General features: G+C 42.8%; 1 protein-coding gene across 1 annotated transcript in view; it reads right to left on the bottom strand.

Annotated features, from left to right (window-relative positions):
* The window catches only part of CD96 (CD96 molecule), a 35,942-nt gene extending 14,050 nt beyond the window's left edge, over positions 1-21,892 (bottom strand). The window contains 11 exon segments of the mRNA XM_059467150.1: positions 937-1,011; positions 3,740-3,793; positions 4,972-5,157; positions 5,487-5,555; positions 5,558-5,570; positions 7,450-7,505; positions 11,676-11,898; positions 13,361-13,470; positions 18,518-18,775; positions 18,778-18,942; positions 21,835-21,892. Coding sequence (XP_059323133.1) covers positions 937-1,011; positions 3,740-3,793; positions 4,972-5,157; positions 5,487-5,555; positions 5,558-5,570; positions 7,450-7,505; positions 11,676-11,898; positions 13,361-13,470; positions 18,518-18,775; positions 18,778-18,942; positions 21,835-21,892 — 1,267 coding nt within the window.
* Positions 21,893-25,022: the final 3,130 nt, after the last annotated feature.

Genomic DNA, 25,022 nt, shown 5'->3' with positions numbered 1-25,022 from the left:
TGCTCAAGAAGCTGATCTTAAGCACACTGGTGTCACCAGTGTGAGGGCCAGCAGTGAGTCAGACCTGAGAAGTTCTAACCCAGGGCTGTCGTACCGTAACTGGCACATGTTGGGACCACTGGTTAAAAGGCAATTGCTTCTCAGGCTACTTGCAGAAGAAAAATGGCTCATATCCATCTTACATTGCAAGTTTGACCTTGCACCACCTCAACCAGGGAAAATGTATAATTCAGCAAGGAGAACCCTCTCTCTTCACATTGTATATTTATAGCCTTTGTTATGAATTATTTTTGTTGAGATGGAAGGGCTTCCAGTCCACTTGGACAAGCAGCTTTGGTGTTCTGCTGTCAGCCAGGCAAATGTCTCTCTTTTGGGGATGGGGAAGGCAGTTTGAGAAGCAGCAAATTTTCGTTTCAGCTGCAATCTGTGTTCCTGCCTTGGCATATCTCAGTCAAGCCTCTGCAAGCCCCTGGACTTTATGTTGAGGGATTCAGCTCCCAAAGAGCACTCTTTTGGGGCAGGCCAAAGCCTTGTGTTTAGTATCTTTCTCCAGTGTTCTATTTAGGTATGATATTTAACTAAAAACAGTAGGTATTCTTCATAAACACCATAATAACACTAATTAACTTTTTTGTAAACACTAATAACACTCGATGTCTGTTCAGTTGCCAAAATTAATGAATGTATCCTAAAGAGAGCATTAAAAAAGATAAAATCAAGACAGTATTTTCTCATATATTTATTCCTGAACTGTGGTTACACTGACAGGGGTTAGTGTAACCACTGGTTAGTGGTTAGTGTACAAAGCACTAGGAAAAGAACTTCAACGGACATTAAATGTATTGCTTCCAAAAAAGTAAGATAGTTATTGTGTTTATGTGTCTTCCTTCTACATTGTTGAAGCAATAGAGAAAACAGTTTGATTCAATTGATTACCTTGTGTTGTGGAAGCAGGAGTGAAATTTGCTGGACTTGTGAAATCCAGAGAGGCCACAGATGTCGACTGGTGCTCTAAAGACAGTTAACATGGTATCACATTTAGTCAATAGATTCTTCAGAAAATAATGTTTATAAATTACAAAACAACCTAGATCGACGACCTTGCAGTAGCTATTGGGTAAATGCAGACTGAGCAGCAGAAATCCTGCTGTGGGAGTTAAGGCTAAATGCTCAAAGCACATTTCACAACTCCAGTGGGCACTTGCAAGGCAGCTGATGTTATCAATGCTGACCCTTTCCTGCTGGCTGGCTGCTGGCATTGCTTATTTGTGTTTCTGCACACAGAGTTTGGTTTGACTGCTGTGGTTTGATTGTGCACTTAAATGTGGTGCTCCCCAGCTATACCAGGGCCTTGCCAGAAACCATCCATGACAGCAGGCCACAGCCACATCAGCCCAGGAGATCACCTGCTCTAGTGAGTTTTCCTCTCAATTGCTGAAGGTAGTTCTATGTAATTATCCATTTCCATGCTCTGGTAAAACAGAGTTAATTATATAATTGATGAATGGGAATGATGCCCTGCTGTTGGGTCAAAGAAAAGTGATGGCTTTAACTTTTCTATCACATGCACCTCTCTGTCCCAATAGGACAAATTTATTTACAGTTTTATAGGCCAATTATTCAATTTTATAAGAATATGTAAGAATTATATATAACATTCAGCATGCCATTTAACGTTCTGTCCTAACATGGCAGTTTTAGCAAGATTTCTTTCACATCTCTGCTTGGCTAACCTCACAGCTCACAACTTCCCAAGCAGCAGCACATTGGTGCTGTCAGCACCCGAACATACTGACCTTTGCCCGCCACACCTCTGACTCTGTGTGCATGACATTTAGGCAGTGGTAAAGTAGAGATCCTACATATATTGAATAAGTAATATTTTGCCCCTTACCTGAGGCTGTCATAACAGCTGATGTAAGTGTCGAATTACTGAAGTCTATAACAAATCAAAGCAAACATTCAGCATGAGAAAGGTCTTTATTCTGCTTTAGGAAAGTGGGTGATTGAAAGGTTCAGGAGCAAGAAAGTGTATCACACCTAAATTCCAAATAATCTTTCCATGCACAACTCAGCCAAGTAGTCCAGAAAGAAACAGGAAATACCTGAAGTAACTGTGCTGAGAAATCCCTGGAGAAACAAAGGTTTTGGGGAAAAAACTTTGGAGCCCCTGGCACCTCAGCTTAAAAACCAGAAATGAATCAGGAATGGATTTATTCCATAAAAAGAGGTGCACTGTATTAGCACAGATGCTGAAACAACATTTATGACCTGGTGGTACCTGAACAGTTTCATCCGTGAGGCACTTCAGAGGCTGCAACTCTGAGAGGAAATTTCAGGCACACTCTGCACTGAAAAGTGCTCACTGAGTCCTCAGAGAAGAGGAGGGAGAATTATTCCTTCTAATTAAAAACTGTTAACCACACAGGCAAGCTCAGCAGAGACACCATCCTGCCCAAGCAGCATATATGTCCTAGATGTCTGTTTTCTTTCCTATTTTTTCCAAGCAGGAGAGGTGAAGTACTTCCCCAGTAAGCCAGAAGGATGGATAATGTCCCCCCAAAAAGGTCCGTGAAGGAAGTGACTTATTAAAGTTCACACACTTCATTAGAAAAATATATCTGGGAAGGCAGCCAGAAAATACCTCTGTCTGGTCAGGCATGTGTGGAGGGCATTGGATGGTGTTGCAAAGGTGGGACTGGATCTTAGCATAGGCAGGTGACCATCCACTCTCCAGCTGCTTTTTTGTGCTAATACTTGTACCTCCTGTGACTGCTGCTCTTTCGTTTGCATTTCAGCTGAGCCTTGCCTGCACTGACAGGGATTTCACAGTAGCTGGCTGACATCAAGTATTCCTTACCAAAGATGCAACAGGCCTAAAAACCAGAGCAGTGAGGGTCTTTGAGATGTGCCTGGTTCCCAGAGGGTTCTGCAGAGTGTACAAGGCAAAGAAGGGTGGTGGTCTGATGCGAGCTGCTAGGCTTCCTTTGAGAGTTCACCTTGCAGAAGCCAGCAGAGGAAAAAGTCTCCCTCTCTCAGGGTCCCCCAGTATCTGGGATGGTTTTCTGGCACCCAGTGGGGTATTGGCTGAGCCCCCAGGGCCTACTACAACCAGCACTTGCCAAAGTTTTTCACAAAACCCATATTTATTTCTTGCCATCTACTTACAGCATTTCTCTGGCAAACTCATGTAACCCCCTGCTATATGCTGACTCCCATGCAGAGCAGAGCAAAGCAAACTGCTCCAGGAGAGATGTTTCCAAAGGGCTTCACCTGAGGTGTGGACTGAACATTTATCTGTCTGCAGTAAGATGATAATAAGACAAACTTGCAGGGGAAGAGCAAGGATTTATGAAATTTACACAAATTAAGAAACATTATGTCAGTTCTTTAACATGGCAAAAATGTTGAGGATCTTTGCTGTGTGCTTAAACAGAAGGTAGAGCCATTAGGAGGGCTGTTATTTTTACTTATTATGAAAGAGCTATATTCAAAGGCCAGCTGAAGCATCAGAAATAACATTAAGTACCTCTCAAGGCTGGAGTTTAATTACGCTTGGTCTTAATTATAACAGATTACATCACCAGAATATTGGTTTGTAGTATTTTCTCTGAAGTCAAAGCTGCAGAAAGGGGTTCCTTACTACCCATTTAGAGTAGTAAATGCTACAACAGCTTTAGGACTTTATAAACAGACCTCAAACACAACCCAAGTTATTTTATTCTCTAATTTATCCTACCATCTGAAACCGTGGTAGTAAAAACTTCAGCTGAGGCTTCACTAGACTTATTGCCTGTGACGGGAGAAAAAAGAGAAAGATTAAAGCAGTTCTTAAAAGTAGTTATAAAGGCTGAAAATTTAGTTTGGGCTTGTTTCATATTGTGCACCGTCACAGAAGGGATAGCTGAGAATGAAAGTAATACTTTCTTTTCTATCACATCTAAATACTTTAACATTTTTATACAGAGTGGATCTATCTTAGCATTAGCATAGCCTCCTGGCAAGAACACAGCTTTAACTGACAGCTCTTCGATAGGAATACATTTATAGAAAACTACAAATTGGAAGAAATGAGTAATTTTTGAGAAAAATTTATGATTTATCTCTCTCTTCTCTGAAGCTGTGTTTACAGAGGAGTAAGCTGTGGCTTTTGCTACAGTCTTACTTTGTGGAAAAACATATCAATAGGAATATACACAGCCACAAGAGAACCCAGCTGAGCTGAAATAGTTGCCCTGAGAGGTGATCTGCCCCTAGATGCTGCTAAGGGGTCAGCAGCTCAGCTGTATTGTCTGTGCAGCAGAGAGCACACATAATTAAAAAAAAAAAAAGGCATAAATATGCATTTGCACGTAAGAGGAGACATGCACAAGAGGGTGCTAAAGGAAATCTGTCTGCCCTTCTCACCAGTCACCCTGAATCCTCAGAGGTGCTGAAAACTGTGCCACCGAGAATCCTGCTTTTACCAAAGAAACAGGACAGTATTTCTCCCCACTTCCCTAATCATGTAGCTAATTCTTACAGTACAGATTATAAGGGAGTTTCTCCACTATCCACAGAGGTGCAGCCTTTTGCATGTTTTACTGAAGGTGTATAACTGAAGGTGTATAATCCCTGAGTCTGAGGATTTGTTTTCCCAGGGAGCCATGAGTGGTCCATGAGAAACACATCATTATAATAGCTCACTAGTGCCATGTGGCTATATTAGAGTATTTTTGGGTATGGGAAGTACAGCAATATTCTGCCTAAACAAAAAAGTGTCTTCTGTTTGTGCAGAAGTTTCTTAGTTCATTCAGAGGCTTGAGCAAATATTTGAGCCAAAAAACCTGCCAGAGAGTCCAAACTGCGTGATGAACTTGTACAATAAAGCTTTTATACTGTTGGCATTTCTTCAGTATTTTAAATAACAAGCGAATACATGTGTTTGGTGTTCTTAACATTTTAGTTGTGTCCTATCGAAGAAAAACGTACCAAAGGAAACAAATATTTCCTTTGATGAAATAATCTTCATTTCATTTCCCAGGAAGGGAAACAGACACACACATGAGAATGTCTTATGTGTCTTATGGGTCCCTTGGAACATCAGTGTCGATCTCAACTCATAGAAATCTTCACTGTCCTGCAAGTCTTCTTGTACTACAGAAATAAGAAATTACCCTCTTGTTACACTCCAAACTCTAAGTCAGAGATGTGCAAAATATTGGTACTGGAAAGCAGGATCATATAGCCGCAGGTTTCTTTGCTGAGACACTGAAAATATTTGGCAAGAATGGTGTGGTTGTGCTAAACCATAGTTCCCATCCCTGGCAGGGGCTCTGGTCACAGCCTTTTGTCAGATGTTTCCTTTGAGAGCTGTTTCCTTTGTGCTCTCCCCTTCAGACACATAGACACCTACAGGCTCCCTGGGGCAGAAGTGGGGAAGAGTCAGCTTTCCCTGGGAACCACTCCTGTAGCTGTGCTGTTTCTCTGTGGACAGGTTGTTTTACCTCCAGACTGTTCTGTCAGGTTTGCTCTGTCCATGTACTGCAGGAGGCTTGACTTGGGAAGTGCCTTCCACATGACACATTAGGCTGTGGGGCAGCACAAGGCAGTTGTTAGGTTAAATACACACACACACACACACACACACACACACACACACACACACACGTAGGTATGTTAGGTGAGCCTCTGACATTTCCCTCCTGGCTGCCAGCTTCCAAACACCTGTATGGACAATGCTCTGGAAGGAAGCACTTGCTTTCTCTTTATTGTGTTTCTTGCCCACTTCCCTCATTTTTCTGATTGCAGACAGGCATTGTTGAATGAGAGCCCAGGGACAACCCTGTTGCCCTGAGTGTCAGGACTCCAACCCCCTCCAGTCCTATTCTGTGGCTGGAGAGATATAGAGTGACCCCCACCCTCCTGCTCCCAGAGACAAACACTCACATGGAAAAACACTGGAACTAGTAATGGGTGCAGTGTGTGTGATGAGAATAAGACACTTTCTCATTGCCATGAAAATCCTCTCTTCATTCGGCAGATAAAGAAAGAGACAATTCCCATGAAAAAGACTGCCTAGCCTGATATGCTGAATATAAAAAAGTGGATACCTTTGTAGCAGACAGAATATGTATAACATTTCCAGAAGTCACAAGGAATTGGATACTTTAGATGCGGTAGTCCCGGTTCTATGCCAATTGTTCCAAAGATCTGCATTTGTGCTCTGTTTAATTTCTCAGCAAACAATAGATGGGCATGACCTCAAAGTCAAGGCTAGATGAAGGCTTGGGCACTAGCAGGGTGAGAGGTCTCATCCTCATGCTGCCTGGAGATTCCCAAGTATATTTATTTAGCAGGTTATGACACTGTTAAGTACTAAACACTGTTATAAGAGAAATGGCCTTGTTCTTTTCAACAGAAGAAAAGAGCATGTGTTACTCATGCAGCACAAACCTCTCTTGTTCCCTCATTCAAAGAAAGTGGTTCCCACATTAAGTTGGAAGCAAGCTTGATGTTATGAAGCCAGCAGAAGTCAATCATTCAGTACAAAGACTGAAACAATCCAGCTGAAACTCTTTCCTTGCCATGGTAAACAGCACCTGGGCTTGTAGTATAATGGCTTTCTCCTATTTTCCTCTTCATTATTCCCTTATTTTTCAGGCACTTATAGGTCATAATATTTTTTTCAATTCTTTCTATGAATAAATAGAATTTTGATATCCTCACTAGATTTAAGCCCTGCAAAAAAAGGCAGAAAAGAGAAGTAAAGAAGTCAGTGTGTGTTTGGAGGTGAAGAACAGACAGAGGCTCTTGGGGGAGTTTCTATTGCCCAGTCTTGTGATAGCAGGCACCCCTTGCTCTGTTCAACAGGACAGTGCAGACAAAAGCCTACAATGTCCAACACCACACCCAGAAATAGGTCACCAGGAAAATTATACCAGTTTTCAGAATCAACTGATACATGGATTGTGTGAAGTGGGTGGTTATGGATAGTACAAGGTTCTGCCTGCCCACAGGCTCTGTTTCCAAGGAAAACCTTCTTGATTTGAGATACTTGCCAATCAAAGGTTTTAACTTTTAGGGATGGAACAGGAAGCAAAGCACCATAGCTAATAGCCAGAGAGGCTTACTAGTCAGTCATATGAGCCATAAATATGTTTTATACCAAGCATGGCCAGTGCAATTCAGTAGGCTTTTATGTTTTGCCATTACCAAAACTGAAACAGAGGCCCACACCGCAGAGAAGTCCTTAGAAGTCCCTGGTTTGTGCTCACTGCTGTGGGGGAGGCAGTTGCTCAGAGGAAAGGGCGTGAGCACCTTGTGTTAACTCAATGTCTTCCTTGCTGCCCTGTGAGCTCAGTCAGTTTGGTGGATGCCTCCTATGCCTGATTCAGCTCAGCTTGCCTGGCCTTGCTCGGGTGGCATGGTGGCAGTCACAGGCATCACTCTTTGTCCAAAATTGCTCACCTTCTGCGTGGCGCTGGCTGAGCTCTCCTCCAAGCTAATGGAGATCTCAGGGTAAGCTGGAAAGCAAACATAAATGTATTAGTGAAATGGACACTGCAGATAACAATAACAGCTTCTAATAACACTTAACAGTGTTGTATCATAAGAAGGGTGGGAATTAAATCCTACCTCCAGCCACACATCAAGCAAGATAAAAGTATTACAGCTGCAATTTGAGGTCAAGGAAGTGGTTTACAAGACTGTATTAGCAACTATTGCCACAGCATCTGGGATGCATTTCACTGTCTACCTCAACTAGGCTTGGGTGGCTTTGCTGGGGAAACAAACTGAAACCATCCTGCAGTCACAGCTCTGGCAGTAGAGCCACCGTTACTGGGCCCCATGGAATCACATATACCCCAGTTCCTGGTTCCTCTGTGTGCTTGCCAAAGGTATCTCCAAAGGCTTTAGCCATTCCCCAAATGTTTGATTTTGGATGCCAGCTATCCAGATGCTGTTGCCTGGACAGACGTGTGACAGTGTCCCCACAGATCCTTCCTGCCTAGCCAGGAAGCCCAGAGGAAGCCTCACAGCAGAGCAGCAGGGCACTGATGACCACATCCACATGAAACAAAAAAACTTTTTTTTCTGTTTTTGCAGCATTTTGATTCTGGGCACAGCTGATTGTTTATATATATACCTGTATATATATATATATATATAATATACAATATTGTGTATATTGATTGTATATATACAGCCGGAAAGCTATCAGGTACCCTAAGCCTCCCTATACTACATTCCCAAATTAGCCATTGGGATGTCTGGTTTGGAACAATATTGACTGACTTGACTGACTTGTTAAGTAAGGACTATTGAAACTGTGTTAGTGTATAACAAATCTCAGAAGTCTCGGTAAATTGGGCTTCTGGCCCTGAAACTGGACCGGATTACTTAGGAGGTCCAAAATTCTTTATCTTTCCAACCTAAACCTCACTTTAATATCTACCATTAAAATAATTTTCTCTTTTTCTTACCCTGTTAATTGATATAGAACCACCTCAGTTAATTACAATCTCCCCTGAGGTGAACTATCCAGGTTTCCCTGTTTTATACAACTAATCCACCAAGGACCCTCCTGACTTTATTTTTAATTTCCATTTTTCTGCCTGATGTTACTGATGGACTCTGCCTGGGCATGACTTACATTTAGTTGTCATGGCCTTATGGTTTTCTGGACTTACAGGGCTTTTTTTGGGTGGAATTTCCTGTTTTTTTAAAATCTCTTCTGGGTTTTGAGTTTTTCTGCTTTTTTGGAGGGTGGGGTGGGGCAGGGGTTTTAGATTCTTCCTATCAGGAAATGAGTGTCCTAAGATTTCATTCTTTCTTCTTTGCCAAAACTGTACAGATGGTAGTGGAGCTGGCAGAAGACAGACAGACTTTTTCAGATACAGGGAAAAGTCTCGTAAACTGGATCCTCTAATCGCTGCAGAAGTTGCCCAAGTTATTTTATTGAGGCTAGATGATGTCTGGTCTAGTGCATGCTTTTCCTTTTGGCTTTTTTTTCCTTTTGGCTTTTTTGCCACACCTGTATTGAGCACTATCCTCTGCTTTCTCAGATGTGCTTATGGGGTAGCTGTTCTGGCAGGCAGCTCTCACACATAGCTCTGAATGGTCTAATAGATCTTTTCCAATTAACATATCAGCCCCTGTTAACACTTTGACATTCATTTGTCTTGCTAGGATATTTACCAATGTTTTGGATCTAGGAGAAATTCAATATTTAGTTCAGTAGTTTCTGCTGCTGAACTTTTACAAAAAGGAAAAATCAATATTTGGCAAAGTTACACATGAAAACGCCATACCTTTTCACAGCAACTTGTATCTAAAAGAACTCTATTCTAGAAGAGAAATATTTTAAAGTATTTTGATCCAAAAGCACCCTCTTAAAAAAAGCTATCTTGATTGAATGACCATTTTTTCCCAACATACCAAGACTCTCAACTTCCTTGAGAGATCTTTTCATACCTTCTCCATCCTCTCCAGTCCAATTCTCAGCCTCATTGGGCCACCTCAAGCAGCTGTGACGGAAAACTATTTGGCACTCCTCTGACTTGGCCTGCCTCTGCTGTGTTTAGCTCTGCCTGAAGTATTTTTCAGAGGGATCCTGCATGAGGAGTTTCCCACAGGCACCCTCTCCTCCTCCTGTCCCTTTCAGCTCTGTGCTGCAATAGCTGCCTGCCCTTCCTGCCCTACTTTTAAGCCACCCAACCTGAGGGATTCAATTGCATGAGTATTCGGGTGATAAGGGAGATGCTGGCTTGCCAAGATGGGAAAACCTCCCCAGGTTTCCACTGGCCTTTTTCCCTAGCCGTGCCCTTGCTAATGGCCAGAATGACAGATATAACTAACATAAGGTGCTGTTGACTTTGTCTGCATATACTATCTTTAGTTTCTGTCCCACCCATTTGAGGCTGGATCTAACTGCCAGAACACAAATATTAATTTCTTTACTTTCTAGTCAGCACAAGGAACAAGAGAGGTGCTGCCATCTGAAAGGGCTCTTTGTCCCCAGATGTCACCTAGGGAATGCTGGATTATCCTGGGCAGTGTCTCTGCCAGTGCTGTGCAGGGATGTGGGCTGGCTCAGGGCACAAGAGAGTACATGGAGAAAAGTTGGGATGGTGCAATCATAAGTGGCACAACTTCAGCAAATGGTAACAGGAAAGAGTGAGACAAGATGCAAAATAGTTATTTCACCTGCAAAATTCAGATGCGAAAGGGTTAGGAGCAAAAAGCACACTTCCTCCAAGTGGTGGACTTTACTCAGCTGAGATCTGAGAGACTTTTCTCAGCACCCACTGCAAACCTCAAGGCTCTCAGGGAGCCAGTTCTGCCCTTGGGACCCCTCTGAGAGAGGCTGGAGGCACAGCACCCTGGTCCAAAGCCAGCCAGCACTTACTGGGAAATGCAGACTGTTCACCACCAAGGGTTGCAGCTGTTTCCTCTAGTTTGCCTCTCTACACTGCTGAACTGATATTTTGATGTGGGGTCATGCACAGCTAAGCACATATTTCTCAGTAATACAAAGAAAAAGGTAAATAAAGCAACCTCTTAGTAAGAGACACACAAATCTAGGCAAGAGCATCAGCAGCGATGGAAGAGAGAGAGTTCAAGTATATTAGTGTCCTTGAATGATTACCCAGGTAACACTGTTCCTATATGAGAAATGTTGATTTTAAAAAGCGTCTGAATCATGCAAACGAAAGAGGAGGTTTCAGATCATTAACTTCTATTTTTATTCCTTTTACATCAGTGATCAACAACCCTCAGACACATTTGCTTTTTTCAGCTGCTCCCTGTTGAACTTTCCTTTGACTTCAGAGCATCAGCCTTAAATGGCCATGCCATCCTCAAGCTGTGGACTTTCTCGGACCATCAGCTTCAGTCAAGGGACTGTTGACAGGCCCAGTGTTTAATACTCATTTACTTTCAAAGCTTTGGAAATATGTTTTCCTGACCAACTGATCTCTAAAGAGAAAATAAAGCCTGGTTTTCAAGTGGGTAGCAATTTTCTGATTCAGTTGTACCTTAGTGATAGTAGAGCAGTTCCTAAGCAATTTGAAATGGGACAGGGCAAGTAACTAAAGATGGGGAAGGCTTACAAAAAATGAAATGCCAGCCCACATGTCTGCAGTACACAGGCTCTGCCACTCCTGGCCATTTTGAGACCCCCCCACCAGGATCCTCATTTCCAGACACTCATTTCCTCATTTTGGCAGCAGTTGAATGTCACATGTATTTGAGGATGTGATTTTGCTACAACTGTTGTTCCAAACTGCTTACTAAATTACAGCTATGATTTCCTGACCACAGACAGCATGGTCATTGGGACACGGAGATCTTGATGACCAGTGTGCTTCCCTGTAACACACAGAATCCCAACATAAGCCTACATATCAAGGTAAGAGTCTTGCCATATGCATGACAGGGAGATTGATATATATGCAATGAACCTACTATTTTTTCTTGCCAGAAATTGAAGGAAGGGACTCAAATTCTTCTAAGAATTGAGTAAACTCCACCATTTGCTAACTTTTTATGTCATTGCAGCTGAAAAAAATGACAAGGTGAATATGTTTACATTTAAAAAACCAGAGTGTCTGTCAAAAGTTATTGGCTTCAGAACCAGGCAGGAGTGTCACCTTTCCAAGTGCAAGGCAGCAGGCAGTTGGCATAATACTTACCAAATACTCTCACAATGGTGCTGCTCTTCTGGACTCTCTCTGGGTGGTACAGCACGTGGCAGGAAAAGACTCTGCCATCATCAGTGATTTTGGTGAGGAAAACCTTTAGGGTGTTGTTCAAACCCAGGAGGACTTTTTGCCCGTACAGCATGCTGCTCTTCCTGTACACAGAAGGACAGGAGGGCTCCTTGGTCACAAGTTCCTCTTTCCACCCATTTTCATCCTGTGTACAGAAAAACCAACAAAATTGTGAAGTTCAGACACACACAGTGAAATGTTTTTGTAAGCCAGCTCTATTCCCACTATGAAAAGCTTCCCTTGCACACTGTGTAGCAGTAAGGGGACATTTGCAACATCTGGTGGTTTTTTTCCAAATATATTCTCTCTCAGAACTTCAATACCAAGAGCAGTCATCACCTTGACAATAAAATACGGAGTAAATAGCTCTGTCCTGTGAGTTCTGCTCTCTGTAGCCTGCAGAGAGAGCAACAGAGGTGCTTTCTCACTGCACCAGTCTTTAAGTTATGCTGAACATCCCAGACATGTTAAATGTGACTGAAATTTCAAGGAAAACTTTGCTGTTTTAGAATTTTAAGTAGAAAACCTTGATAATAATAACTAAAATTTATCTCTCTAATTGTCTGTGTGGCAGCCAGGTTATAAGTACAACCAGCATGTCCTGGATGTCTGTGCCTCAGTACATATTTGCAAGCTTTACTCTGTACAATGCGTGGCAACCCACATATATCATATATTTGGTTTTTTTTTTTTTCCCTCTTTCCTCTGGTACTTTGTAGAGGGAACTGGCAGAACTGACATTGTAAAGGTAAGGGTGTTTTCTACAAAATGATTTAAATTTTAATATTAAGAATGACCTTCGGAAGGGAGATCTAAGTAGATAATTAACCAGGACAGAAGGTTAAAAAAACTGAAACTATTTAAAAATCACCTTTAAGGAAATCCTCAACAGTTACAGCTTCTCAGTGACAGTATATTTAAATGGACAGGAAAACTCAAGGACACTGATCACTGATACGTATCTCCACACACACACTGATACGAATGCTAAAAGGTTGCATTAAAACATGCATATAAATATATATCCAGAAAGTGAGATAAAGTACAAAAATACAGCAAGCTTCGTATCTGACAGAAAATTGCTTAAAAACAGTTTTTCATGTGGTTAGCTTGATAACTGGGTTTGCATGTCTTCAGTGGCCTCTGTGACACAGAGGTTCAGAAAACCAAAAACATTAGCCAGTACCTTTCTTTTCTATGTCAGAGCAGCCTATCTCACTATCCTACACAGTAATCATGTATTTTTCAGATACTAAAGCTTCACTACAAAAAAAAACTTGCTGGAAATCCAATACAAGAAAACTTTTTGTTTTGTTATATTAGCCACTTTCCCTAAACCTGCTATGTGCTCCTGAAAAATTCAAAGCAATAAAGCAATTAAGATGGAGTTTTTCCTCTTTGCTTCTTTAACAGTTATTATTTGCAGTGTATATTTTGCAATTCTATGGTTATACTTTTCCCCTTTATTATCACAGTCCAATATGACTGATAAGTTTTTTAGCAGATTCTGCAAGCAGGACACAGTGGAGTAGAACATTTTCATTTCAATCTGCAAAAATACCCTGCAGTCCTTTCTGAACTTTATATCTCAGATGAAAAATACTTACCACTAGCCATTTCAAAGGATAAGTGGACAAATTTTCTGAGGTCTCATCCTCAAGGCATGGAATTTCTAAAGTCTGCTTTAACCACACTTTCTTCAGGTAGTGCCTCTTCTCTTTTATCATTGGAACAACAACAACAAAACCCAAGGAGGAAAATCAGAAACATGATGTTCATTGTGCTTTGAAAACCAATGCTGACTAGTCTTCTATTCAAGGAACAGGCACTTCTTGGTTTAGAAGGGAACTGTAATTTTCAACCATTACCCCTAGACACATTTTTCAAGTGAAAACCCTACATCTGATTCTAGTTGCAGTTTCATGACTCAATTCACAGCATTACCAGAACTTCTTGGCAATTCTTAAAAAAGCTTTTCTTAACTGCAGGATCACGATGTCTCTTTTCAGAGCTGAGAATAATCGGAAGCTACAATTTTTATGTTACAATTCTTTTTTTTCTGTGGCAATAAAACTTCACATCAATTTTGTGCACCTCTATTTCCTTTTCTCTGAAGATATCTGCAGATATCCTTTTTTCACTAAGCAAGCTATTCAGCATGTCAGTTAGGTTAAGACTAGCCCTGTTTTTCCTTTTGTTATTCTCCAACCTGCCCACTACCACCAAACTTGTCACTCTTTCCTTTCTTATCCATTTCAAAAGCCATTTCTCCACCTCCTACCCTACCTATCCTCAATCCAGGGCTCCATCCAGCTGTGGAGGCTGACCAGAGTGGTGCAGTGAACAGTGCATTGCTGTGATCCAGATGTTGGGTCTGTGAATGTGCATGTGTGTATTTAAGCAGGAAGAGCAGTGGTGCTGGGTGGGAGATGCTGTGAGGGCCACGGTCAGCACAGACCTCTCTGACCCTTGGCCATGGGGCAGGCAGGGATGTGGCACATCCTGCCATCCTCCCTTGCCACTCAACACAGGAAAACTCCTCAGCTCTGCTGTCCTGGTAGCTCTGGCTTGCATGTTGAGATAGAAGAGGTATGTATTTAATTTATTTTTTATCTTGAGGGGAGTGAAAATATCCAGCTGTCCCAGACTGCCATGTTATTTGTCAGTGGGGACTTTCTGGTGACTGAAATTTCCTTTGTACCTGGCACCCAAGCACAGAGCAATGGTGCCAGCATGTAGCCTGTGCCATAGAGATGTGAAGAAAGGTAGTGCCCTGAGCTGTGCCTGGGAGAGCCAGCAGCAGAAGCAGCTTCCCTCCACTGTCCCTGAGACTGAAGGACCTGGGGAGCCAGCTTTTGCAGCAGGACAGAGAGCACAGAAGCCCTAACAGGGCTGGGTAGTGCAGAGAGGATAATGAAAGGACAAAGCAAGCAAATCTATAGTTTCTCCAGGAACAAAACTGTACAGAAGATTTTGCTGGGACAAGCCACCATGCAAAAGTGCCATGCAGAGTACAAGCGTGGAGATGAGCAGTCATCCCAGAGTTCAGTCTGGAAACAGCTTCTGCCTACTCTCACAGTCACATGTCCCAGCTACTTGCTTCCCCCTCCTATCTCTGACTCCCATCTCCATTAACAGCCTGTTGGCTAAAGTCCTCTGTGTCTGTCTGTCCTACAAAGGCCTGCTGCTCTGTGAGCTTTTTACAAGTTGAGTGCATCTGGATTCACTTCTCTTTGATGTAAATGAAAACTGTACTTCATCATAGACTGTCACCTTTATTCATCCCATTCACTCATAGGCTGGTTTAAGGTTTTTTGCCTTATTTTGAGTCAGAGTGGTTTATTGCAAAAGATCTGGTTACCTTAAAACACAAACCTGCAAAAGGTGGCAAACTCAATTTTTTAGTTCTTTCTGGCAAGCAGTCATCAGTAGTACAGCTTGCTACATCTTGTAGTTACTGAAAAAAAGTCACAGTGATGCTGATATGAACAAGGGCTGCCAAAACTGTAGACAGCAATAACAGCATTGAGCTTGTCTGTATCAACCAAGGGCAGGAGAAGAAAAGCGATACCTGATTAGCTCAATTGCTGTACTAGAAAGTGAGAAACTTTGCATGAAGAACAGAAGAAGCATGGGAGGGTTTCACTGGGCTACCAGCACAGTTTGTACCTCCCTGCGCTCCCTTTGATCTTGTTGTTGTTTATTTGGATTTCAGCAAGGCCTTTGACACTGTCTCCCACAGCACACCCCTGGACAAGCTGGCAGCCCGTGGCTTGGACAGGAGCACTCTGTGCTGGGTTAGGAACTGGCTGGGTGGCCGGGCCCAGAGAGTGGTGGTGAATGGTGCTGCATGCAGCTGGGGGCAGCCACAAGGGGTGTCCCCCAGGGGTCTGGGCTGGGGCCAGTTCTGTTCAATATTTTTATTGATGACATGGATGAGGGTTTAGAGTCCTTTATTAGCAAATTTGCAGATGACACTAAGCTGGGAACACGTGTTGATCTGTTAGAGGGACAGAGGGCTTTGCAGAGGGACTTGGAACAGTTGGATGGATGGGCAGAATCTAATGGGATGAAGTTCAATAAGTCCAAGTGCCGAGTCCTGCACTTTGGCCACAATAACCCCCTGCACCGATATAAGCTAGGGACGGTGTGGCTGGACAGTGCTCAGGTGGAAAGGGACCTGGGGGTGCTGGTTGACAGTCGGCTGAACATGAGCCAGCAGTGTGCCCAGGGGGCCAAGAAGCCCAAAGCATCCTGGTTAGTATCAGGAATGGTGTGGCCAGCAGGAGCAGGGAGGTCATTCTGCCCCTGTACTCAGCACTGGTGAGGCCACACCTTGAGTGCTGTGTCCAGTTCTGGCCCCTCAGTTTGGGAAGGATGTTGAGATGCTTGAGAGTGTCCAAAGGAGAGCAACGAGGCTGGTGAGGGGCTTGGAACATAAGCCATATGAAGAATGACTGAGGGAACTGGGGTTGTTCAGCCTGGAGAAAAGGAGACTAAGGGGTGACCTTATCACTCTCTACAACTTCCTGAAGGGTGGCTGTGGTGAGCTGGGGGTCAGTCTCTTTCTCCGGGCAACAACAGACAGAACAAGAGGACACAGTCTCAAGCTGCACCAAGGGAGATACAGGCTAGAATTAAGGAGGTAGTTTTTCACAGAAAGAGTGGTCAAATACTGGAATCATCTACCCAGGGAGGTGGTGGAGTCACCATCCCTCGATGTGTTTAAAAAAAGACTGGATGTGGCACTTGGTGCCATGACCCAGTTGATGTATTAGAACATGGGTTGGACTCGATGATCTTAAAGGTCTCTTCCAACCTAGAAATTCTGTGATTCTGTGATTCTGTGATCCCTCTGCCCTGTGGAGCACAAGGAAATTCCAAAAGGGTAGCCTACCACAACACACCCCCATACAGCAGGCAGAGTGGCAGCTTCAGCTTTGGCACAATTATTCAGCATGTACTGTTTAAACACACCCATCCTCTGTGAGCTGGGCAGAGGTATTGACTCTTTGCCTCTGTGTGTTCATCAGGGCAGGCAGGTGCCACAGGGTTGCTCCAGATATGTCTCCAGGATAACAGCACCAAAATTCTTGGAGTCACTGCCATGCAGGTTCCATCAGTGTCAAACATCCCTGAGTATGAGTCTTGCACAGGACCTCCTCTTGCTACAGGAGTAGCATAGTCCAGAGTGGGGACTACCAGTCTGGCCTTGTGATGTAGGTAAAAGGAGAGTGGGAGCACACCAAAATGCCCCTAAAATGACCTGCACCCACCCTGCTCCTAACTCTTGAATGTCTGCTGTGTCTATAGCCTTGGGCCCATGCAGAGTGAGCACATTGGCCTTGCAGATCTGAACTGAAGCAGTGCCAGATTTGCTGTTTACTTTAATCCTTCTTGAGTTGTTAGCAGAAACCTGGGTCAGAAAGAGGTTTCTGAGGTCATCAAATCCAGTTCCCCATGTGCACAACAACAGACTTGCTCAACACTCATGCCAGGTTCCATTTTCACAGGAGTTTGGGCTTTTGCCCTCACTGCTGTCACCAAATAGCTGTTCACAAAGTTGCTACACTGACAGTTGCCACTGTTTTTTAATTTGTTGTCAAATCCATTCTCATCTGATTTAAATAAATTTGTTACTTTACCAGGATAATTTAAATATCCTTCCTGGAGTTCAAACTGTGCCGTGAGGCTTACTTACTGAGAGCAGTCATATTGCTTTCCAGCTTCCTTTGCCTGACAGAAGCAGCCAAATCCCCATTCCTGTGATTCTCCTATGCAATTCCCCACTTTGCTCCAGGGTCTTTTTGGTGGTGGTGATGCCTTAAGTTTTAACTTTTATATTTTTCAGATTCTGTGCTGCTTTAGTGTGTAGTTCTGAACTTCACATTAAGGCTTGGTAAACTCTCTTCACAGAGTAGGTAGACAAAACAATTCCTTTTCCAGCTTGGGACCAAGGACAATCAATATTAGTTTCAGGCCCAAGAGCATAAGCAATGTGGGCTGAAGAGAGAAAAACAAGAAGGATGGGACTTCATAACCTAAAACTATAACTGGACAATTAACTTGAATATGCAAATGGACCAAAATTTATAAAAATGTGAGACCTCGTAACTGGTCGTCCATTTTGTGACCATTTTGGGTTCATCTTGGCTGCAGCCCTTTTTGGGCTCTTATACTGCCCAAGATGTATCTTGGCACCTTGTTGAGGCCTTTTAATAAATACCTACTTTATTCTTTAACTCTGTCTATCCTCTGTTCTAGGTCAGCCTTCACAAGGTGTCAGTGGCAACACTCATCCTTCCATGGAACAAACATTCAGCATGTTCTGCAGATGCCAGCCCTCAGCCTCAATCAGACAAGGGTGTTTTCTCTTTCTGGTGCCCAGTGCTGCACACCCACAGCAGCAGCAGCCGATGATTTGAAGATCCAACATCCTTAGTCCCACCATATCCTGAGCTGCTCATCCAGTCTCCTCCACAATGCTTCTCCAAAATGAAAATGCAGAAACTGCCCACCTCACCACCTTTTTTTTACTTTACTATCAAACTTTTTATTCTACCAAACAATTAAGGTTTCCTAATAATGAGTTGGAAAAAAGAACTAAAGAATGCCTGGTAAATAGGAAACTGTAAAAGCAACATTCAGTGGCACTACTGTGAATCCCAAACAAATCACCATCACCAACCAAGAAGTGTTCATCTACCCTGATATTCTCCCCCACCTCACTAGGAAACAGCAAAATCTCATTTGCAATCACTTACCCTCTGCCTTGACAGTAAGTTGAATTTTTGCAGCCTTTGTCCCATATGGGTAGGTAGCAAAAGTGCATTCGTACTGCCCAGTAAGGGACACGGTAGTATTTTCCAGGTGCAGCACCCACCAATTGCATTCAGACATGGCATTTGGATTGGTGGAACACGAGGACCCTGTGTCATCACCACTGCAGTGTATCCTTGTGCTGAAGGACACTGAAAAGTTGTACGGAGCCTCAGAAAACTTGAAGTAATGGGTGCCATAGGTGGGTGATATACAGCTATTTTGGTAGAGGGGCTGCCGTCAGTCTTGGACCACTGTGTCTTTATGATGTGGGTGCTGTGCAATTTTGGGAACACGCACACCAGGGTGATGTCAATACCTGGTGGAGCGTGGACCACTTCTGTCTGGGTAATGACATCTGCAGTCTGGCCTTAAAAAAAAGACAAGATCAATTTCAGCGCAAGTAATGTTTAAACAAAGCTTTTCCTAATCCATCTTTGATTTGGTGCCTTAGCCATAGACAACTATGAAGACCCTACAACTTCCAGCAAATCTCCAACCAGTACAGACTGCAGAGAGAAAACTGGGAGAGCAAATGCATGTGTGTCTGGAAGATGGCAGGGAGGTCCTGTCACAGTTCTTGGAGAGAAATGAGAGCTCTGAGGGTCTCTGTGAAAATGAAAATCTTTCAAGTAATATAAATAAAGCAGAAGCTGGACACAGTTATTCCCCAGTTCTTTTTACAAGAACAAATGGGTTATCCCCACTGGCTAATTCCCTGCACCATCCCCCTGCCCACTGCCTTTGTGGCTTCAGCAGAGAAAGCAATTCTCTGTGTTATTAAACAGCTCCTGCATGTCCTAAACCAGTGTCTGTCTCAGTGTCAAAGTAAGCTGCTCTGGTGTGTGTTTTCTTCCTCTGTTAATTTCCTAAAGCATGTGGCAGTCCTTAGTGCACCATATAAAGGAGTAATGGATCGATGGAATGAAGGGGGCATTCAGCAGGAGTCTGTACCACTTGGTTTAGCTGCTGTTGTAGTAGAATTGATTTATATCCCTTTCTCCCTCCTATGAGTAAGAGTCTGGCAGTCCCCAAACCCCTGAATGCAGGGCATCGACAAACTCAAGGAGATGAAGAATTTATGGAGGGGGTTGTTGCAGTGAGAAAAGTAATCAATCATTTCCATAGAGCCGTACACAAAAAGTCCCCTGAACACTGGTTCTTTTCCAAAAGAATGTGCACGTCCAAAAAAACAAAAACAAAAACAAAAAAGAGTTGTGCAGTTGTCCTTAGGTACAGACTTGTTGCCCCCCATTTATATTCCATTTTATCATCCTCCCTCTGTACCATAACATCTCTGTATATTTGCTTTGGGAATTTGCCCTGCAGTCCTGCCAGCTGCAAGTGCCCACTGCTCACCTTCTTTCCTTGAAAAAGCTGGGGACCAATTCCTTTGCTTTGACATTGGCTCTGCTGTGTGGTATATGGCTCTGGGGCACCTGAGCTCAGGCATTCTCAGTGGGGCTGCAGTGTGCCCCACACTCCCCCAGCTCAGCCAGGAAGGAGCCAGGCAGGGACTGTGCACCCTCAGCTCTGGCTTGATGGAGAGAAGGCACAAGGGCAGAGTGATACATCCTCACAGAGCTGGCTCCGATTTGTTACCTGTACACTGAAGGGTGACATGGACGCTTGGAGACTAGATGTGTGGAGAACAAAGCTACTCAATGGCCATGGCCTACATTAATCTCTGCTGTTTCATTGCTGCACATGTTCTGCTCATCTTTTATTCTAAAAGATGTGATGACGTTAGAGGTTAAATAAAAATAAGCCTGAATGACAAGTCTCATGGCCTTGTGCTGTGAGAAAAATTACTAAAACTATTTTTGTCAGTGCAAGGAGCTTATTATAGGAAATGCTCTCTGATTTCACCACAAGTTTTGCATCAGTAAAAGTTAAGGGAAAAGCAATTAGCAATCTTGCAATCAGACTATCAAGCAAAAGACACGCAGCATTTTGTCTCTCATATTCATGCTGATGCTGCTTTAGGTCTAAGGATCATATAAAGAACACCTATGAAGAACCACTTGAGTAATTGATAATAAATTGAAAGAATTATATATGTAGAAACAACATTTTAATTTTCATTATATCTTAGTAGCCTAGTGCAGTAGATTATTTTAACTGAAAACATTTTGTGCAAAAGTGTTCTTAACTTTTTGCTAGCATCTCAAAATAAGTAATCTCATTTTATGCTGACTTTATTTTTCAAAATCAAATAGTGTCCAGTAGTGCATACCTGTGCTCCAGCTGAAATTTCTTAGAGTAACTCCCAGACATTTTGGTGTTTGATCTCCACAAAGGGCATAGAGGCTTCCACTTTCACCTTTGAATGACTTCAGTGAGGATTTCATCTCAGAGGAAAAACCCCTCCAACTCCTATTTTTCTGTAATTGCTATTTCTTTCTTACATGTATATGTTTTGAGGCTTCTATTCCTTTCTTTGCATTTGAGATTTTCTATGAATACATGTATGAATTATTTTTAAGAACCAGTTTGCCTCAGTGCAAAAAAGATCAGCCTATGCCAGATTGTGAGATGCATCCTTCACTGCTAGTCAAATATATCCAGTTTTTCCCTTCTTAACTTGAAAATTGTTATCCTACAAAATTGTTGTTCCTAGCTGGTAATAAATATTCCTGCATTTATCATGGTCAAAATTTTGAGAGGGTGGGGCTTTGTGAACATTATACTTTTTCTTGGTTTTCCTCAGATTGCTTTTGGTTTAAATTCCTCTGACAAAGGTACAGCCCTCCTTAGTCAGCTTTTCTGAGTGTTTTACTTGAATGACAAACTTGTTTCTCTAGATGTTAGCACACGGGGCTAGGTGGAGAAGAGGAAGGGAAGAATCTGTTTAAGAAGTTTCACCTGTACAATTTACTCTTGCCTTGAAGTGTTTCAATTCTTCCTCTCTCTGCATACACAGGTATGTAAGACAGAGACAGAGAGGTATTTTTTATTTTCCCATTGAAAGCAGTTTTCCTTTTGTCCCATTTGAGAGGAGCACACAATCCCCTACTTCAAGTGAGCTCATCCCAGTGATTATTCCAGCAGGTTAGGCATATTGAATTAAGTAATCTGCTCAGCACAAGGCATTTACTCCTTACTAGCTGCACATTATAACTAGGGTTATTAGAAAGTTGTCAGGAAATAGAAAATCATTGCCAGTAGCTACAGCTCAACCTAGTAAGACCCACTAATCCCAACCTGCCCCTAACCACCCACCATCATAAACTGAGTCAAGATGTCCCCCTGACACTCTTACCTGTGACACTGGGCACTGAGAGCAAACAAAAGAGAGAGAAAAGCCACCTTGCTTTCATCTTCGCTTGATGAAGTTCTGGTGAATATGAAGCTGTCTTGGTGCTCCCTCAGAAAAGGAAGTTGAAATGGCCTGCCCCGTGCAGACAGGCAGATGTGCAGCACAGTCACTCAGCATGACTTCAAAGAAATGCTTCATTAAACCAAAAGCCTCAGTTTCCTGCTAGAGTGATAAAATAAGTACATCTTGTGAAACTTTTAAGACAAAAGCATTACCTACACTTTAGCCTGTGTTGAAAACAATGTTTTTTTCCTTTGTCTTTTCAGATTAACTCAGAGTAAGCAGTTTACTGATTTACACACTCTCAAAAATATGCCAGGTACCTAAGTTTGAATATATAATTTTTGGGAGTGTGGTTTAGGGGTGATTATGGTGGTGCCAGGTTTGCTGTTGGAATTGGTCTTGAAGGTTTCTTCCAACACTGATGATTCTGTATGGTCTGTGTACTATAAGGTAGATAGCATACAAAAAAGCTGACTTACTTTCTTTCTTCATTTACTTCATGTGCTAGTATCACATATACTATTTCTATATTCTCTACACTCAGTATCTTTTAAAAACACAGCTAAACATCATAAACGATCTCCAGAAATAAATACAGATTGAAATAAGTGTTTCTGCATTCACTTTTCCCCCTCCTTTTTCTTCCTAAGAAGAACACCAATTATTTTCTGCAGTTTGATGAATTGCAATATCACATGTGACAATGTCCCTTGGTGTGGTTAACGTCCTTCAGCTGTCAGTTTTGTTAATGGCAGCACCCTCAGGTGGAGGGGCATGTTTCCTGACAGTCCTGTCACCTGTCTTTATTGCAAGTCACCTGTACATCCTTCTGAGCTGTCCTGGAAGCACACTGCATTTCCATGAGTTAGGCACAGACCTGCCAGAAAAGCATCTCATTGCAGGCAGGTCATGCAAATTTGCTGCTGTTGGCAGCTTTACAAAAAGAAACAGGTTTGAGTTCTTACTTATCATGGTTCTTTCCCCCGAGCCAAAGAACAGGGCAGGACACCTCATGTACACAGCGTGGATATGTGTTATGTGCTGGCTCTTCACAGTGTGGATGTTTGGCAGTATGGATGGGCAGGACGCTTGGTACCCCTGATAGCTCCATCCTCTGGGGCCCAAGGACAACCTACCATTTGTACTATGTGACAGAGCCTATTACAGCCCATTCCTTGGGGAAGAGAAAGCAAGTGTCACAGTCCCTTAAACAGACACCTCTCTCTACCAGCAGTGCCCTCCCTCAGGAGGGAGTCCTTGACTGAGCTGAGTCCTGACATGTCTTTTCCTGACTGCCAACTTTTGCTAACCATGGAGCTCCCCATAGCTCCAGAATGAAAGGTACAAAGGAAAAGGTGAAAAAGAAGGACTCTGATTATTTCTTATTTGATGACCTGCCAGGTGTTAACAACATCTATACCACATCCCTAATTTGTGCATGTGCAAAATTTTGATGTCACATTTAAATAGGCTCCAGCTGGAGCTGATAGTGCTGGCTGGGCTACGTCAGGGCTCCACATCTTTTGGAGAATAAATGCTGCTGCACAGTCTTTTTGTTTGCATTGATCTTCTACCTGATGGAATGTACTAAGAGCACTTGTAGGAAATGCACTGGATGCCCAGGTTACTGCTAAAGGAATTTTCTCGGGGATGAAATCTCTGCTTGTCATTCAGAAATCTGACAGAGAAAGATCTGTCCCAGATGATCAAGAAATCCTGAAGCTGAGGATGAACAGAATATTCAAGCCATGGTAATTGACAGCCACAGAAGGGAGTAAAAATACTAAAGGGATATGTTCTGGTTTCCACTTCAGAGTAAAGACCACAAAGAACACAGAGATTACCTGTAGATACTACAGTGCAAGAAAATCTGACTTCAGTCTAAAATTTGGATTTTCATTTATGATTTCAATTACCTTAGCTTTTCCTGCTGATCAGGTCATGTAAGCTTTGTACCATGAGAGAATGTATTTTGTCTTGAATGAGATTTTTTATTGATCTGAAATGCACATCCCAAATTTAAAAGACAGCTCAAGTGCTGTGTGGCATATTCAAGACACAAAGAAATCCCTGAGCAGCTTGTTTGAGTTTCTAGATCACAGTATCTTGCCCTTAGAATTTGTTTCCCCCCTTGAAATAATATCCTAAAAATATACTGCTGCCATGTTTCATTGTGTTGGCTGAATGCAGCCACTCAGCTCTGTTGCTGTGCTTGGTGATTAAAGACAGACAAGAAAGAAACCTCCCAGCATGATGGAATTTTGTTCCATTCAGAGCTGTGTTTTGCCCCCATTCCTACCTTAAGCCCAGGTCCTGAAATAGTCATCCTGCTGCTGACATTCATGTGCGTGAACAGCATAGCCCTGCCTCTGCAAATGATGGCAAAACCCATCCTGAGACACTCCATTATCTCACGTGTTGGCAGGGAGATATCTCTTCCCTGGAGCCAGACTTGAGGTCCTGCTTACAGCAAATTATTGTGAGAGTTTCTTCCCCCTCTACCCCTTTCCTGGAAAGTTATTTATGGGCAGCTTTGCAAAGGCCACAGTTGGATGTTACACACCAGGTTACGGATGTTGAGGATACAAGGAGTTATGAAAAATATCCAGGGATAATGGACCTCGTTGGCAGCTGGAAGGAGGACGTACCTGTATTTGGCTTTTCCTTGGTGGAGAAGCTACAGGAATGATTGAGATCTGGGATGTGTAAGTTTTTCCTGCCATTCCAGAAACACCCAGAAATCACTGGTAGGTTTCAGAGGAAAAGGAGCTGTGCCCAAGCAAATGACATCCCTTGTCAGTGGATGTGTGAACCACAGTGTTTTCTTTCAGTGTGGACAAGCATTTGACCTGGTTGATAGTTCCCTGTGTCCCAGGTGGTGTCAGGAACATATGGGCTCTGAATATCATCAAGGATGGGTCCTCGGCAGTGTTCTGCAGAGAGGGGCTGTGCCCACTGCACCGGAAGATCTCATGCAGCATTAATTTTTTTTCCATTCGGGTGGGAGTAGAGGATGGCAGTGGGAGATCCTTTAACAATTTTCTGCAGATCTTCTCACCACTGGAGGAAGTATTTTAAACACTGCAAATGACTCTTTCCATGGCAATCACCCTATTATGCATCATGCT

This window comes from Ammospiza nelsoni, chromosome 2, assembly GCF_027579445.1.
Source record: "Ammospiza nelsoni isolate bAmmNel1 chromosome 2, bAmmNel1.pri, whole genome shotgun sequence".
Classification (NCBI taxonomy): Eukaryota; Metazoa; Chordata; class Aves; order Passeriformes; family Passerellidae; genus Ammospiza; species Ammospiza nelsoni.
The sequence above is the reverse complement of the archived record's forward strand: the minus strand, read 5'-3'. Positions and strand labels throughout refer to the sequence as shown.